Here is a 17,018-nt window from a genome sequence, read left to right as displayed (position 1 = left end):
CTGTCATTCTAGACCCCATAAAGACGGCCCAGGGCTCCCTGTCCCTCAAGGCTTACAGGCTCACTCCAAAACTCATGGAGATCTGCAAAGAGAAAGATTTCACACCTGAGGGGTGAGTAGCTCATTGAGTAGCATGCACTCATACAGACACTGGATGAGTTTCATGATCCAGTCACACTGAAGTGCAGATGCTCTCATAATTTGTGCATATGTATTAACGCAGCAGCTCACATTCCTCACAGGAATAAGGGAATTAAAATTGAGTTTTTTTGCTCTTTTGACTCTGCTTATTCAATGGATGCAAATGCAGACTCATGCATCCACAGGGGAGACATGTGGCTGCAGTCGGAGATGGATGCTGATGATTTATCAGCTCGTCCTTGCCCGTCAAACAAATGTACCATGTTTACCGTTTTCTGACCCCAAGGCTTATCGTAATTGCTTTTAAATTGCAGCTAAAAATGAATGTAATGAGGGGAACTATTTTCCAGGCTGTTCAGGGTAGTCCAACTGCACAAACTAGTGCAGGCATAAACACACCCATGACGAAAACACACATGCATTGCCAAATGTAAGCTGATCATGCTCTGTCAAGAAGTCCCTGGGGCATCAAATTGCTATCCATTCACTTTCTACGTGTGTGTGGCATATATATAAATATATATATATATATATATATTTGTGACAAATTTTAAATACATTAAAAGCAAGTATATTTGCCGGGAGAAGATAGACTAAAGATCTGCATCAGTTTTATTTCACTTCCCCATTTCCTCTATACTTCTCCACCTGTTTGTCTTTATTACCAGCCACTCTGATATTGACCCAGTGTGTTTGGCCCAGAGTCAGAATCCTTCTGATTTCTGCAGCTTTTCATTAGTTCCTATGATTTATTATGGCACCAATCTGTAGCTATCAGTATTCCCAATAAGTCCATGATTGAAAGAGGGCAGCTCAGGGCAGGAAAGGGCAATATCACCCCATTACAGCAATCTTGTCTCTATGTGCTTATTTTCAGAGAGACTTGAAATCTGAATATCAATGTGTCCTTTTTTTCCAAAGATGCAAAACTTCAAAAGTGTTTCATTTTTTCCCACACAACAGTGTTTGCTGAAAGCAGTCCCTTTCATGTTGGTGTATTTGATGTTACATAAGCTTGCATATATTGTGCACCTTTTTGAAATGAAAGGCAGGGATAGATGAGCACTGAATAGACCCATCCCTTTGAACTGCTCTCCAAGTCCGCTGGACTATGGAGGCAACGGTCAATAGACTCCACTTCAGCACACAATCTAAAGCGTCAAATTAGTCAGCCTGTGGAGTCAACCTTTGGCTTTGTCCAGCAGGGACTGACTTGGAAAGAGCATGGCATTAAGTGTGTGCTAAGTCCAGTATGGTTGAGCAATTTGTCCTGCCTGCAATGTGCTGTCCTTCCATTTCCTCATAGACACTTTTTTATATCACTCTGCGGATATTCATAAAGGTCATAATATGCAAGAAATGTTTTAATGCACTCCAGATGGATAATTGTGCCGATATGTATAACAAACAGTATTCATATCATTATAGATTTTCCTTATAGACTGCCGTTATCCATACTGATTTTTTTGTCCTCCACACTCGGAGCCTGAGGCAGGATTGTCCACTTCCGTTGCCTTTAACTCTCATCTTAAAGTTTGCCGGAGGTGGTGCTCTACTCTGAATACAAATCAGTATTTATCAAAATTACCTTAGCAGAATCAAATGATGCTCCACAGCACTATTTATCACACAAGCAAGCATAGTATAAACATCTGTTTCTGGTACAATGCTCACGGTGGATTAATGCAGCAAGCGTATTGATCCCAAAACAAGCACAACACGTCCAGCAAGCCAACATTAGACATATACAGACATTAGTTTGAAGCTTATGCACTGTGCACAAGTGACATACTGAACCAAGGCAGTCAGTCAATGCTATTGGATTTATGTGAGACATTAAGCAAAGTTTGAAGTTCCATTTTGTGTTAACAAGCCCATGTCAGAGAAAGAGCGAGGCAGAGAGATATGCAGCTTTTAGATCCCGAGGAACAAGAAGAGGTGGTTAAAGTCACTCGGCGCTCTGCACGCTTATCAGCACGGCCCATAAAAAAATTAAATTTATGCTACTGAGTCGAACATTGCTCGGGGTAAGCGATATTCACATCCTATCGTATCACACCATTCTTCGATATCAAGTGCAACATGCATAACATTATGATTCGTATTTGCTTTTCTACAGCTGCGGATCAGTTTACTTCGAAGTCCACCATTAGTGGCAACAGCAAAATACTTGTTTTGTAACGAGAAGCAAACACTGACAAGAAGTAAAACATTGAAAAAAACAAGCCTGGAGGTAAATCAACTGTTGACCACACCCACTCACTGTTTACCTAAAAAATGTTCAGGTTGGTCATGAATCAGCTAAGATCTGGGTTTTTATTAGAATGAGTGTTTGTTTCTAACGGTCAACACTGATTTCACACATTCTTACTGCATAAACAGAAATTGTTTTCTCAGACTATTTCCTTGGGCTTTTGCAAAGTATAGATATCCATTTACACAATAGAAACAACAGTGTTGCCATTATACTATAGCTGATTTCAGACATAAACTCCAGTATGTACATACAATGGAGTTTCTCACATGAAGGGAAATTCTCCAGTTAGATTCATTCACAATGACCCAGAAAACTCCTGAGCATGAAGGAGGCAGAACCCAATGTGTACAGTCTGCTACAGATATCACATGGTTTTGTTTACCACACATCGACACTTGAAATCTTCATCGTCTGCGTTTTTTCTCCGCGTGTCGCACCGCTTTTTCATCCTGAGATATTTGTATTATTTTTTGTTATTTTCACTTTTATAAACGTAATCAACTGACACCTACTGACTCGGGTGAATCCTCACGAGAATCTTCTGCTGGTGTCACATGTGCTAATTCAGACGTTCTCTGGAGTTTTTACTAGTGGACTGGCAGGAGAAACTCTGGAGAATGTTCTGAGCCTCTCACTTGGACATTTGCGTTCTCACATATCTCCCCTCGCTGCATCTCTGCAAGCAGCTTATGATTTTAATTGATACTAGGAGATTTTTACCAGTTTCTTAGAATTTTTGTTATTGCAATTGCCTCTGTCTCATTGGAATTGGCAAAAACATGTCTACATCCCCACTGTGATGGTAAATTGTGTCATAAATTGTCGTACCTTGACATTCTTCTCATTCTCCTCTTTCCTTTCTCTCACTCTCCAGCTTGAAGAAGGCCAACATCGGCTTCGAGCATATGTTCGAGGAGGTGCCCATCGTCATCAAGAATTCCCACCTCATCAATGTAATGTTGTGGGAGCTTGAAGACAAGTCCACGGTCGCCGACAAGCACGAACTGCTCAACCTCTCAAGCAGGTCAGACATAAATGCATGCAGTCATTTACCATGAGGCCTAAGGCTAGACACCTTGGTTGTAAAAAAAAAAAACGTTAAGAGAGAATATAGGTACATTTGATATCTGGATTTACTATTCCACACAGGTTTTCCTCAAGGGATCAACATTTACAAGGTGCTTCTGCATGGTCTTGTGGGGAATTGTGTGCGTTTATCAACATCTGTCCTCTGTAAAAGCCTCTGACCTTCAATCCGGCTGTAAATTTTTCTAATCTAACCCTGACATTGCGGGGGAACACGTAGGTGATTTAACAGATTTCACTGCTGTGGACGCTCAGGAGGGATTTGGTTCTATCTCGATTTTGTATATACACATAAAGATGTTAATTCCACATAAAAAAATGCATTGTTTATTTTCAAGTTTAATGCTCTTGTGTAAAACATGCAAAATAGTAATGTTTTAAAAGAGTTTATTAGATTCTGATCGGAGGAAGCTTTTCAAACTTAATAATTACACTGTCTGCTTCATGGTGTTTGTACGAGCAAGATCCAACATGAAACAATTATCAGTCTCATCAGTCTCTGTGGGAAATCATTCCACGGTCAAATCCAGGTAATAGAGGTTATTGATGAAAATTACACCCCCCTCCCCCAACCATCCAACACCAAGTAAAGTTTCAAATTAATATGATTCATTTGCTCTTGGTGACCAATAGTATTGTGAATGCATATCTAAAGAAGAAGCAGTCAGTTCTTGAAAGTGTCTTAAAAGAGCACATCATGGTATTTCTTAAAACCTACAGGCTGCTTTCACAGACATGAGTTAAAGCTACTTCTAAATTAAAATTGATTTGACATTAGAGAACTCCTAGGCATTAATCTGTGTCTTCTGCTCTGTTCTAAACTGTACCAGATTGGGGGAAATAATACGAGGTCCATTGATGTATTCTCACTTCGTGTTACCCACCATACATGGCTTCACTGCTGTTTTCAAATACTTCTTAGAAAGGCGGATTTATCTTTTTGTTGTCATCATGCAAATCCCATGAAAAGACATATCCAAAAATAATTTAACTTAATGAGAACAATTGTTTTTTGTAGCCATTGCCTCTGTCCTCTAAAATCTATTAAAAACAAATAAAAGAACTGTATAAGTTCACTGAATTGCACATTCCCTCATTACAATGAGCACAGCCCAGATCAGGTTTCTCTAAAACATGCGCCATAAACACTCATGCAGAAAGGCTCAGATTTGGTGAACCAGCGATGTCACATAAGCTGAGGAGAAAACACACCGAGCTAAGAAACATAAACTACACGCTCTGTGTTTGTTGTAATGAGGAAATATGTCACCCAGTGCAGTGTTATGGCTCTTTTATCTGTTTTTAATAGTTTCCTGAGGATAATGGTGTTACATGGTACATAGGCATAAGCTATATGACGCTCCAAAGATGCAGACTTGTTAGCAGAATAAATTTTCTGTTGGTTTTGGTCTTTGCATGGGATTAGTTGATAATAATAAAACATTACAACTCACATCAGCCCAATTCTATAAACCTTATTTCAACCATAAAAAAAATGATGAAGTACTCACCTTAGTTGATGGCTTGACCAATGGGATGTTATTGCATACAGCTCACAAATGGAAGAATTGAAATTCCTGTTAATAATTCCTGAATCAAGTGGTTATTGCATGTTTTCATGATTTGTGTTTTGTACATCGTAATACCTGTAAGATGCACCATAGTCAAACCAAACTCAAACAGGTACTTGTTGTTTGGATCAGATCTGCACACAGAGTTGAGTTTGAGTTCTTATCTGATTTCTGGAGCTTACTGTTGAGCCTCTGGGTCAGTATTGGAGGTTTGATTGAGATATACAGTCTAAAAAAAAAGGTACAGTAAATGCCACATATAAATGTCAAAGTGTATTTATTCTGACGTGTCTACAAAAGCATGACTCGCCATCAAACTTTGTCTTCCATTACTAATGAGCGCATTATGAGCAAGCATCACCCCACCATATCCTCTCACAGCCTCTTTAAGTCCTGCATTTAGATCTCTGAGGCATCAGCATCAGTCTCAGGAGGATTTATCAGCAATCATTTATGGAGATAAACCGCTGCAAGTGGAGCAACAGCTGTGAAGCTGCTAATCAAAAAGCCTCCCAGGGGCAGGTGGGAGAAATTAGCACAATAACGACTCGGAGTGCTGATTCACACTCTGTTAGCACACAAAATGCACAGCGCTTAGTTGTACACTGCAGTGGAACACATCAGGAGTTGTTGTGATTCTTATCATCTGTGTCCTGTAACACAAGTAAGCCATCAAGTAAATGAATTGTTCCACAGCAGTGGAATGCATACGCGTGGCCAGCCAAGCTTTGCACCCGCAGTGCTTTTCTTACAAATTGTCAAATAGACTGAAGGAGAATTCCTCGCTTTTCTTTCACATCGCTCCATTTTGAAGATGACTACTCAGAGGTTCAAACATAGCTTTAGATATGACGCGGAATGCAGTAGAGGCAGCCCAGCCATACCCGTAGGTTTGTCGGGATGACTGCCGATGGGATGTCTGGCGAGATGAAATTGTTTCCTGAAGTTGTCAGATTGCTACGCAGCTCTGTCCTTGTGTTGGATTGTAGCGTCCGTCTCTCTACATCTTCTGCTGACAGCCCCACCCTTTTCTCCTCATTTCCACTCCTTCAAAAAAGTAAACGATAATGGGTTTTATTTAATGTTTTTTTTCTTTTGTCTCATTTTCCAATCTGCAGCCCCATTTGTCAATGTCATCTATGTCTAGGGCTGAGTGAATGCAGTTTCACTCTGGCAAACAGGGTTGTTCTTACCACAGATGATGATGTTGATCGTGGTGATGGATTGCATGAATGGAAATTCATTTATGTAGCTTTTCCCCCCAAACAGGCTTGAAATGGTTCTTTGTTCCACAGTAGCCTATATACATCTCGCATCACAAAGCACTTTTAGTGTAGGCCCTCTTACATGGTCTTTGATGAGGGTGTTCCGATCACGGGGTCTATGGCCCCGTTTACGCCTGATTAACATAACATTTGTCACAATACAAGTGACCACTTATGATCGGATTTCTCTCCCCTGCTCTATGCAAATTAACACTACAGGGCTGAATCCTACTTGCATTTTTGTCAGTAAATGTCCATTGTTACTTTTTTAATTGCGCACAACATTAAACTCCTGTATCAGCCTGCGTCTGTGTCACCTGCGCTGTCAGCAGCTGCAGGAGTGACTGTGTAGGATTTTATAACTGAACTATATGAGCAGGACACACACTTTAACTCTCTCTTACTGTGTGGAAATCAGATCTCCCGCTCTATATGCAAATATACAGTTAATCTTCACTGAAAATTTCACAGTTTTTAAGGGAGTCTGGTGATATTGTGGAACACAAACATCTGCTGCTTATACGAGAAACATGCATCACAGAGAAGCAAATGTTTCATGTGTACTAAGAGCATCATGTAGCCTTATTTAACTATATTAACATTGTATAAATCAAGGGATGAGAGAGTATCCTGAATTCAAATGACAACTGTTTATTATTGGCACTGCAGCAGCTGCTTAACTTTAGCTGCTTTAACTTTCCTGTGGACTCAATAAAATACTGTGCATGTGTAACTCTAAACAGAGATGAGAAGAGAGATGCATCACTTGTTACCTATTTCCACCATCAGCCCCGGGAATAAAACAAAAAGAAATACAAAAGTATTTACTGAGAAAAATGACTAGTGAGCCATCTCGACTCTCTCTCGTCTCTGTTGAGAGTTGCACTTCATGGGTGACAGCTGTTTGTTGTGTCTCACCTGACCGGCGTTTATACAGATCGCTGATCAAACTAATTAGAGGAAATACCGATCGGTGGCTAATCAATCTAGCAACCTAAGTCTGTTACCATCTTCACAGTTCCCCACATAGTTAACTGTAAATTATCCTTTAAACCATATTTACTCTTTGTTGTGCAGTATGTATAGAAATACGTAGTTAAACCATAACCTAATGTATGATTAGTGTAATTGGCTGTCTGTACCTAAATGTACAACAATAGAAGGATATGTAAACATAGCTTCATGCTCTGTAGAAATATGATGATATATTCAATAAGGGAGAAGTTTATTGAGAGCAGGCACATGGAACAAGAAGAAGACTTTATTCAGGCTGCAGCAAAAGAGCGAATGAGACAAGAGGGAAGACGTGAAGAGAAATAACCTGAAAATAGGGTCACAAAGGAGGTGGTGACAGAAATGATACTGTGAATAAAATACTCTGTGGAAAAATGACCCTTGACAGATGAAATTGATCCAGTGAGATGGTGCTTTTGATCACCGGGCAATAATATTCCTGCCTATGGTGATTCTTCTCCTTAATGGAATAGTTACGACAGTGCTGTAGGCCATTCAGTCGCATCAAAGTTAGCTGAAAGACGTGTGAAAATGTAGAATAAAAAATAGAATAATACAAAATATAAATGTTTTATGCATACTTTATTTCCTATTTCACAAAGACAACAGTGTACACCAGTGCTGGGACAATATTATATTTTCCAATGTCCTCCTTTAAACTTTACACTGCTGCAGAAGCACGTCTGTTGGTTTGTGTTGTGGGCCTCAGTCCATCAGTGAAAAAGACTCCATCACCAAAAACAGCCATTTTAAGAGTGGAAGTCACTTCCTTGGCAGCTTTGTTAAACAACTCTCCTCTGAAATTTCAATTTACTGAATGTCGGCGTATGTTTGCTTGCGCATCAATACAGATTTAGAAGTTGTCTGCTGTCCTGTGTGAATATGAGCATGTAGGGCCGAACACATACAGTGGGGGCAGCCATTGAACCTGGCGTTGAAACAGAATTGGTGATCGTAGGAACTCCCTCGATAGACTTTGATTTCTAATTCAGGGTTGATCGGAAGGTTCACTGACCCCTCTGAATAATTCATCTCTTTGGAGTTTATAGTCAGACACTGTGCTGTGTGGAATACATTATGCAGTTTTTTTCAACCGGGTGTAACTGGTGACGTCACATCTTTGAAAGTGTGTGGAAATACTTAACCCTTTGGAGTGTGCCTTTCCTACACAGACAAAATACTTTGGTGGATGAAGATTTTCTTAAATTCACTTTATTTTTCAGTAACATTCTCAATTCAATTATGGTAGCTCAAAATATTAAATAGTGGCTTCAAGTGGATTCATGTAAGCCTTTATTACCACGTTACGAGTACTACACAAGCCTATCAATTCCGCGATATACTGCAAAAGAAATTGTGAAAAAAAAACCTGATAATAAAATAACACACACACACAAGTTAAACGACTTGATGTATACAGACAGATGACAACAAATTTTCACCCATCTGTAAATAGCTGACAGATGTTTTCAAGGATCCTGCTCTAATGATTCCATTGCATATATTATAAATGTACACCACACAAAGTGCAGAAGTCAGAACTAACAGACTTTTGATGTTTGATTATAAATTGATTTCATCTGTCACTCACGTTGCAGTTTGTGAATAATATGATACCATAACAGTTCTCCTTTTTATTTCAAGTCTTATCACATTCATAGCACACCAAAAATACTGGATTCATAGGTGTATTGTAGTAAGTTTTATGAGTGTATTGTTCAAACATTACTTTTTTATTATTGTGCAACCCCTAAAACCTGTACAAAACTCAGGATTCTGCTGAGAGATCATCATCATCTACTGGGACAATGTGAAGAAGCTTTAACTAAAGTCGTGTGTGTTATGTCGGCAAAATATACTTAAAATTGTGTTATATACAACAATTTGTTACATAGGAAATCTGCATTAATTAACAAGGTATATTTGTTTGGTTGAGTTCCATTCTGACTTCATTGGATCTTGTTTCGCAGTGGTACCAGAACGTGGTTATCCTCTGTATCAATACACTATAAAGAAAGGTATTCCCAATCAATAGATTCAAGGTAACAGCTGTGGAGACGATGAGAGTCCGAGAAATTGAGGTTGTTTAAATTATTTCTCGACAAGATGATTTTTTTTTAGCTTGCAAGAGAAGATGGAGCGTGTGAGGAGCCAGGGGAGCGAGAGAGAAATATTGATTTATAAAATTGGTAATTGAAAAATCTCACAGCAGAGAGGACAGTAACTGAAATCACCCAAACCTCTTTCCACTCTGCCTCCACATAATCACAGAAACAATAAAACACACACAAAACAGTTACCTCAGCGTGAGTGCACACAGCCAAAACATACACAGGGCTGGCATTCCTTGCGGGTACAATTGTCATTTAAATAAACAAGTCAGAATCTGTTTTCCCACAGTTCTGTGCTGCATTATGTAGCGCCCAAACATTCGTAAATAAGACAATATTGTGTAATTCCACAGAGAAAAGTAGAAGAGGAAGAAGACTTGAAGTAGAGCACTGCAGTCTTGCCAAGGTTGAACCTAAAGCGGTCGTGAGATATTCTGTTGAAAACAGGGCTCATGGGAGGAGAGAGAAGAGGATGTTGTCAGCGCAGCAGTGTTAGGGGGAAAAGATGAGGGAGATGAGCAGAGCAGAGACGTAACACAGGGACAGGAGGAACGGTCCTGGGGGCCTGGGGTCTGAGTACTGTCAAACCCCCCAGATGAAAGATTTCATGTCGGATCTCTTTCAGGACACAAAGATTCGGTCTCACTAGATGGATGCAGCATTGTCGGACTGCAAGTCCGTCATTTGTACGTACAACTGGCACTAAGCCTTCTTGTTATCTCAGTTCTCCCCACACTGTGATTTTAGTATGTAAATTTGTGCTGCAGAGCTGGCAAACTTGCCAAGAAATTTGAAATGTTCCAGGTTGTTTGCAGCCTTTGCAGTCTTTTTGCCAGATTTTTGAGATATTGAAAGCAGTGGAAACTTTTAACTCGTCTCAAACCAACCAACCAACCAAGGCACAGGGCAAAACTGTTCTCTCCTGGGCGGAGGTAATTAGTGTTTGGTATCTGGAAGATCAGGAACGAGGGGGAACAAAATGATGTATGTCATTGATGCTGACACTTGCTGATGGCTGTACAAAAATGTGTGAATGACATACTGACATTTTTCTTTCCAGCAATCACTTGGAGAAGAGCCTTCAGCTTCTGATGGACAAAGTCGATGACATGAGCCAAGACATTGTCAAATATAACACCTACAGCCGCAACCTGAGTAAGCAACAGCAGCAAAAACACCAGGTAACTCTCACGCATTCCCACACAAACACACACTCACCAATGCGCACACACCACCTACATACACAATCAGCGAACAGCAGCAGCCGCGGCACCTCGAGCCACAAACCTGGCAGGAAAGCAGCAGTCTCTTTCTCTCAGACATGGACACAACTACTGTAGTTGTAGCCATAATACCGGTAGGCAAGAAACACCAAGTAGTGTACACACACACACACACACACACACACACACACACACACACACACACAGAGTCCACCAGGCTCACATACACCCACTGAGAATCCACAACTGTAACTACAGTAAACGGCAAGGTTAAAGATATATAAACATTAACTAACATCACTGTGTAGCATATATCTGTAAAAACAATCTATACTCTCGATGATGTATGTGGATATTCTATAGACATATCACCGTTTGCTGAAAATAGAAAATTCATCAGTCAATAAAGCACAAAATTATACATGATCAAATGAACATTAATGACGTCTTCCACTTGTGTCTTTCTTTGAATAACAAGTAAACTGGACATGGGACCCAAATTAGGCAGGTTCCAATTTATATTCGGTCTGTTTCACTTCTAGAGCTGAAGGTTTCCGCTCTGTGAGTCAGATCTCTCTGGAGACCACTAATCCAGGCAGCAGGCTGGCTTTTAAGTTGCTTAATTAATACACCATAAAAAGAACTGATTATAGAACAACTGCTAGAAAATACAGTCACAAAAATGCCTGATCCTTTGTACAATAGAAGCATTAATTTCTAACAGAAAATCTCCCCCACCAACAGGAGTACTGCTAACTTCCAGCAAAGACACAGGTTTAAAAGTCATTTCTGTTGTTTAGAGCTGACACTAATGAGATTAGAATGACTAATGTTAACCTTCAAACACCTGTCATAGTCTTATCATCCTTCACCTCACCGCAGCTGCTGACACGTGCCCGTTGCAGATCAGCATCACAAACACGCCATGCCTCCATGTGTTGCATTACTTTGCCTGTCAAGAATTTTTCATTTTTATCACCATGGGGGTTACTTCCATGCTAGAGTCATTAATTTATCCTTATATATAGAAAATGTAGTGCAGAGGGTCATTAAATCATGAGTCACCAGCCTCTGTCAGACAACCTCCATATACCAACTGCACCAAGGGGCAGCTGATACAAATGGACATTAAGCTGATGTTAAAAAGTTGAGTGTTTCTTTTGTTTTAGTCAGTTAGTTAAACTTTTTTTAAATGTATTTTCTGTACCAACAAGACTCATCACAAACCCAGACTTTATGTGAAAGCTGCAGTGTGTGCGTGTTTCTGTACGTGTGCAAAGACTCGAGACACATTCACCTCCTACAAGCACAAACTGAGCCAGAAGCAGCATAAACACCAGAGCAGAAAAACATACTCACACCCAGATGAAGAGTTGGTCACGAACCATATGCAACTACAACCTCGGCCTGATGCATCCTAAACATCCAGCATCTCATGCATGTACAGACAAACAAACAGGAAAATGGAAGAAAAGAGGCATAAGGTGACACCTTGTGCGCACAAACTCACATGCATGTTCAAACATTCCTTCGTTATTCTCTGCGAGTGGAAATTAGGAAACATCTGATGTATTGAGGTTGATCCGGGCTGATTCATCCTCATCCCGACCAACAGCAAGTTTACACATGTTAAACAGACTCGCAACAAACATTCATCTGTGACCACAGGTTGTCCCTGTATGTACACAAGACATTCACAACCTGGGCTGCAAAGAAACACACACACCCCTCCGGCCAATCACCCACACTGAAGCCCTCGTGATCCATCATCCTCCACTACCGACCTTCTCATCATCGCTGCCCCCCCAAGCCTTAACCCTGACATGCACACATACACACACTCATGTCATACACAATATCACACAGACAGGCAGTCCCTTTAATGGTGCCTACTTTTTCCCATGTTTCACACTATTATCGACAATGAACAAACAGTGCACACAGAGAAAAACAGAGTGAGCCTCTATTACACCTTTCAGACATCTACAGTTCTTGCTCCATCTAATCTAGTGCTATTGACCCTGCTGCTTCCCAGACCAATGGAACCTTATTAATCATCATAGAAAGTTGGAAAAATTGTAGAGTATTGGGGCAGCTCCATTTTTCAATTATAACTCTATGAATCTGGTGAATAGCAAGTTCCCTAGCGCAGCCTGTGGCCAAGTCTTAGTACTCAGTAATTTATGTGTCACTACCCTTTATTTATTCAGTATCTTTTTTTGTACATTCACAGAAGCAAAAAAGACTTAGTAAAAGAGTAGGTACGGAGCAAAGTGTTCATTTTTTGAAACCAGGAACCATGATTCATAGTTAATGGTAAAATTAGATGATTCAGCTATATCTGAACTATGTCATTATTTTTGAGGTCATATGAAACAAGAAAATAGACATTAAAGATGAGGCAAATTATGGCTGAAAAGTGTCTTGATTGTGTTAAGTGCTAAATTGATGCACAGCCACTCTGAAATTTATAGTTCTCAAACTCCACTAGCTCACACATGACAAATGCTAGTGTGCCAAAAGGCATCAGGGAAGCTGAAACAAAGAGTATTAAGGTTTAATGGTCTGACATAAAGGTCTTCGCTTTGGATCTGATCCAAAACAAGCCAGAGTAAAACCTGAACCGTACATGCATAAATAAATAAATCAACACAATCCAAAGGAGACTGAAGGACAGATGGACCAGATTAGTTGATCCCAAAGGACTACAGTACAATCAGCAACATGATGCACTATCAATTAACTAACGGTTGTGGTAAAAGAACCAACTTCATTTTTATCCTAACCACGCGTCTATAAAGTTTCAACATCGTATCTTACATGTTTCTGATGTGGCTGTGATGCCTTCTTTCAGCTCAACAGGGGTTTTTATAGACAAACACATGACTTCACCATAGGCTCACCAGTATCTCCTACTGTGCCAACCTCTACATGAAAGAACTAAGAACGCAAAGACCTGACCTCCTACAGAGGAACAGCACCAAGCCACTGGTTTAAATATGTCGATGATGCTCAGGTCAAAATTCAAACCCAGGAAGTACAAGCCTTAAAAGAACTCAAAATCCCTGACGGCAGAAACATCAATTTCACATGACAGGATGTCAGGAGCAACAGCTTGCCTTTTTGGACTGAAAACCCCCACACACACTGACCAGTACCTACTCTTTGACTCCAAACACCCACTGGAACACTAGCTCGGAGTTATAACCCGTCAACAAGAGCTGATAATGTGCATTCAAGAACCCAGGCCCCAGAGACAAAGTAAACTTGGAGGATTGCACTTAAGGCTTGTGCAACTGGACTTTTCTAAAAATACCTGCAATATCTAGGAAGAACACCAACACTGCAGGTGCTAAAGAAAAGAATAAACACAGCACTGTCATATGTCTGAGTAGCAGTGTATCTGAGATGCACTGGAGGATCTGGAACCAGCAAACAAGTGAAATTAATTGCATTTAAAATGACCACACATAGGTTGATACCACTTTTTGTCTATCACACATCCTCCATACACAGTCGGCACAGGCATCAGAGGCAATTTAAGGTTCAGTTTCGTACCCAAGGACACTTTGGACTGGAGGAGCTGGGGATCAAATCACCAACCAGAAGGTTGGTGGACAGTCCCCCCTACCTCTGGAGCCATAGCCGCCGCACCAGTGAGTTGGCACTGGATTTGTTTCTATTCTTCAGAGACCGATTTATCAAAACTACTTTTCTTCATATTTTCGACAATGAAACGCTCTGAAGCCAACTGGATGATAGACAGACAGAAGATCAGTTTCTTACTAATCAGTTACCTCGTGTGAATCAAATTCTAAAATGTAATGATCATTTCACAGCATACGTTCATAGGGTACAGATTTCCTGACATATTTTCTCCCATGCCACTGTTAACCTGACCCATTCAGGTTATAAAAATTGACACACAAGGCTGACATGTCGCAATAAAACAAGACCCTACTCTACCTAATTAGACTGAGTACACGTTGTACCCAGTCTGACTCTGATCCCAGCTCATTTCTCAGTTCCTCAGAACAGAGTGGTCCTCTAGATTCGGTACCAAAATGGGAGTTGTTAACAATAATAATAAAGCCCAACAGACCACAGTACCAGGAGCCCACCCTCCCCTGCATGGAGCCTGTTGGTCCCGGACACATTCTGTGGAACAGGCCGTGGAAAGCTTGTGAATGTATAAAGCCAAATGCAGATAAATCCTGCTGCAGTGTGAGAGAACTGTGACGATTATCTGGACTGGATTAATTTTCACCAAGACAACTTCAAACATAAAGCTGAAACTAAGCAGGAGTCCAGACCTCAATCAGACTGAGACCTTGTGGCAACGCTGCTGTTCTCACAGTCTCCGTCCAACTTGACATGAACCTGAGTAGTCTGTAAAGACTAACTGGGAAAAATAGCATCGTCGTGCTTTGATGCATCGGCAGGACAAAAACCTCTCTGGATGGAGGAGTAATGATTCATTAGAAGAAATAGTTACCTTTTTTAACATGTTTGTGTTAGCAGTTTTTGTCATCTTTAGTCACCCATACAGATGCAATGTGGGATGTTTGCTTCAAAGTACTAGAGGTGCTCCCACGCCAGTTTTCCTCCTCCTCCCCCCTCTGCTCTGTATCATTCTCTCCTCCATCTTGCCAAATTAACAAGGCTTTTAGGTTCTCCAGAGACCTGGCACCTCACTGATTTACTGACTGTCAGTCCTCCACAAATCACTCCATCCCTGTCAGCACTTACAACTCTTCTCTTTCTCTCTCTGTTTCTCTCATCACTGTTTCTCTACATCTCACTTCATTCTTGTTACTGTTTCCAATGCCCGTCTCTCTCCTTTCTTTCTTTTTTCTTCTTCAGGCAATCCACTGCCACTATGCATCATTCTAACTGTATTTCTCTCCTGCTTGTACATTGCCTTTTCTTTTTCTCGTTTCTCTGACTTCATACCCCTTTTCTTACGTTTACTCCCACTCCTCACCTTCCCGCTGTCAGTTTCACCCTTTCTTTTCTCTTCAAATTCTCATCATGTCTTTTCTTGCTTCCATGCGCCCATTCTTTCCTCTTCTCTCTCTCTGACCATTCTCTTCTACCATCTATTCTCATTCCACATTCCTTTCTCTTGGTGCTATTATGTTTGTTTTTCTCTTGCCCCCTGTGACCCCCCCCCCCTCCACTAATGGCCCCTCTCTTCCTGTGTTCGTCCCTCCCTCCAGTACCTCCAGAGGCGGCAGCAGGAGAACGCCCAGCGACAGAGCAGAGGGGAGCCCCCGCTGCCTGAGGAGGACATCACCAAAATGTTCAAGCCTCCCCAGCCTCCACCACGCATGGACACACTGCTTATTGCAGGTACGCACATACGCAAATACACAACCTCCACACACACAGACAGACAGCACTCATCATCTCCACCACAGAGACCCCCCCCCCCCCCTCCTCCAAACTCCATCAGACGCCTCTGCTCTCATCACAGGAGCTCAGGTTCTGTTTTGTAATTATCTATGCCATTATCTTGAAATTACATTAATTTAAAGTTTATCGACTCAATCTCCAAGTCGACCGCCCCTTTCCCTGCCGCTTCACGCTGTTCAGCTCTCCTCCGCCTTCTGACAACATTCTGATCCTTCCGTTTACTCAATTCCCAACTAATTTGATGTTTCTCCCCCCCTACCCCTCTCTCCTGCCTCCACCTGTTTGTGTGCATGTGTCGTATGTTTCTGCGGGCGTGTTTGTGTGGGGGTGCATGGATTCACGTGGCTGTCCTCCAACAGGGCAAATCAACAACTACTGCCAGAACGTTAAGGAATTCACCTCCCAGAACCTCGGGAAGCTGTTCATGGCGGAGGCTCTCCAAGGCCACAACTAGAAGAGAGACGACAGGGTGGAAGAACCTGCGAGAGAGAAAAGCAAGTGCACAGTGGAGGGGGAGAAAAGAAAGAAAGGAAAGATAATAGAGATGCAAAACCACGTCTGCAACAACTGGTGGAGCACTGCGCCTGTTTGTTTTCTAAGAATTTATTCATTGTTTTTATGCCTAACTACATCTTGGATACAAAAGTATCTTTGAACATCACTTGATTTTGATTTGAATAAAAGACTTGAATCTATTTATCCGCTCATGCTTCTTGTATATTTTCACAAATAAACTACTATGGTTTTGATGGTAACTGCAGTACACTGCTGTGGGCCCTGACGTTGTTTGGTTGGCAAACCAAATTTGTTTGTTGTATTTGTTGGGAATAATACTTCTAATGTAGATGTTACACATTGTACAATATAATTATTCACTAGAATAACACTCAATTACTATATTGCTATATGCTTTTCGTCATGCAGTAACCTATTAT

The 17,018-nt window shown here is 41.0% G+C and overlaps 1 protein-coding gene across 1 annotated transcript in view; it reads left to right on the top strand.

Annotated features, from left to right (window-relative positions):
* Positions 1–16,778, top strand: part of LOC109632234 (eukaryotic translation initiation factor 3 subunit H) — a 55,029-nt gene extending 38,251 nt beyond the window's left edge. The window contains exons 4-8 of the mRNA XM_020091426.2: positions 13–112; positions 3,273–3,422; positions 10,506–10,626; positions 15,888–16,020; positions 16,443–16,778. Coding sequence (XP_019946985.2) covers positions 13–112; positions 3,273–3,422; positions 10,506–10,626; positions 15,888–16,020; positions 16,443–16,537 — 599 coding nt within the window. The 3' untranslated portion in view covers positions 16,538–16,778. The remainder of the gene's footprint in view (positions 1–12; positions 113–3,272; positions 3,423–10,505; positions 10,627–15,887; positions 16,021–16,442) is intronic.
* Positions 16,779–17,018: the final 240 nt, after the last annotated feature.

The sequence above is a fragment of the Paralichthys olivaceus genome, chromosome 13 (assembly GCF_024713975.1).
Source record: "Paralichthys olivaceus isolate ysfri-2021 chromosome 13, ASM2471397v2, whole genome shotgun sequence".
NCBI classification, from domain to species: Eukaryota; Metazoa; Chordata; class Actinopteri; order Pleuronectiformes; family Paralichthyidae; genus Paralichthys; species Paralichthys olivaceus.
Note: the sequence above shows the minus strand (reverse complement) of the source record. Positions and strands in the feature narration are given on the sequence as shown.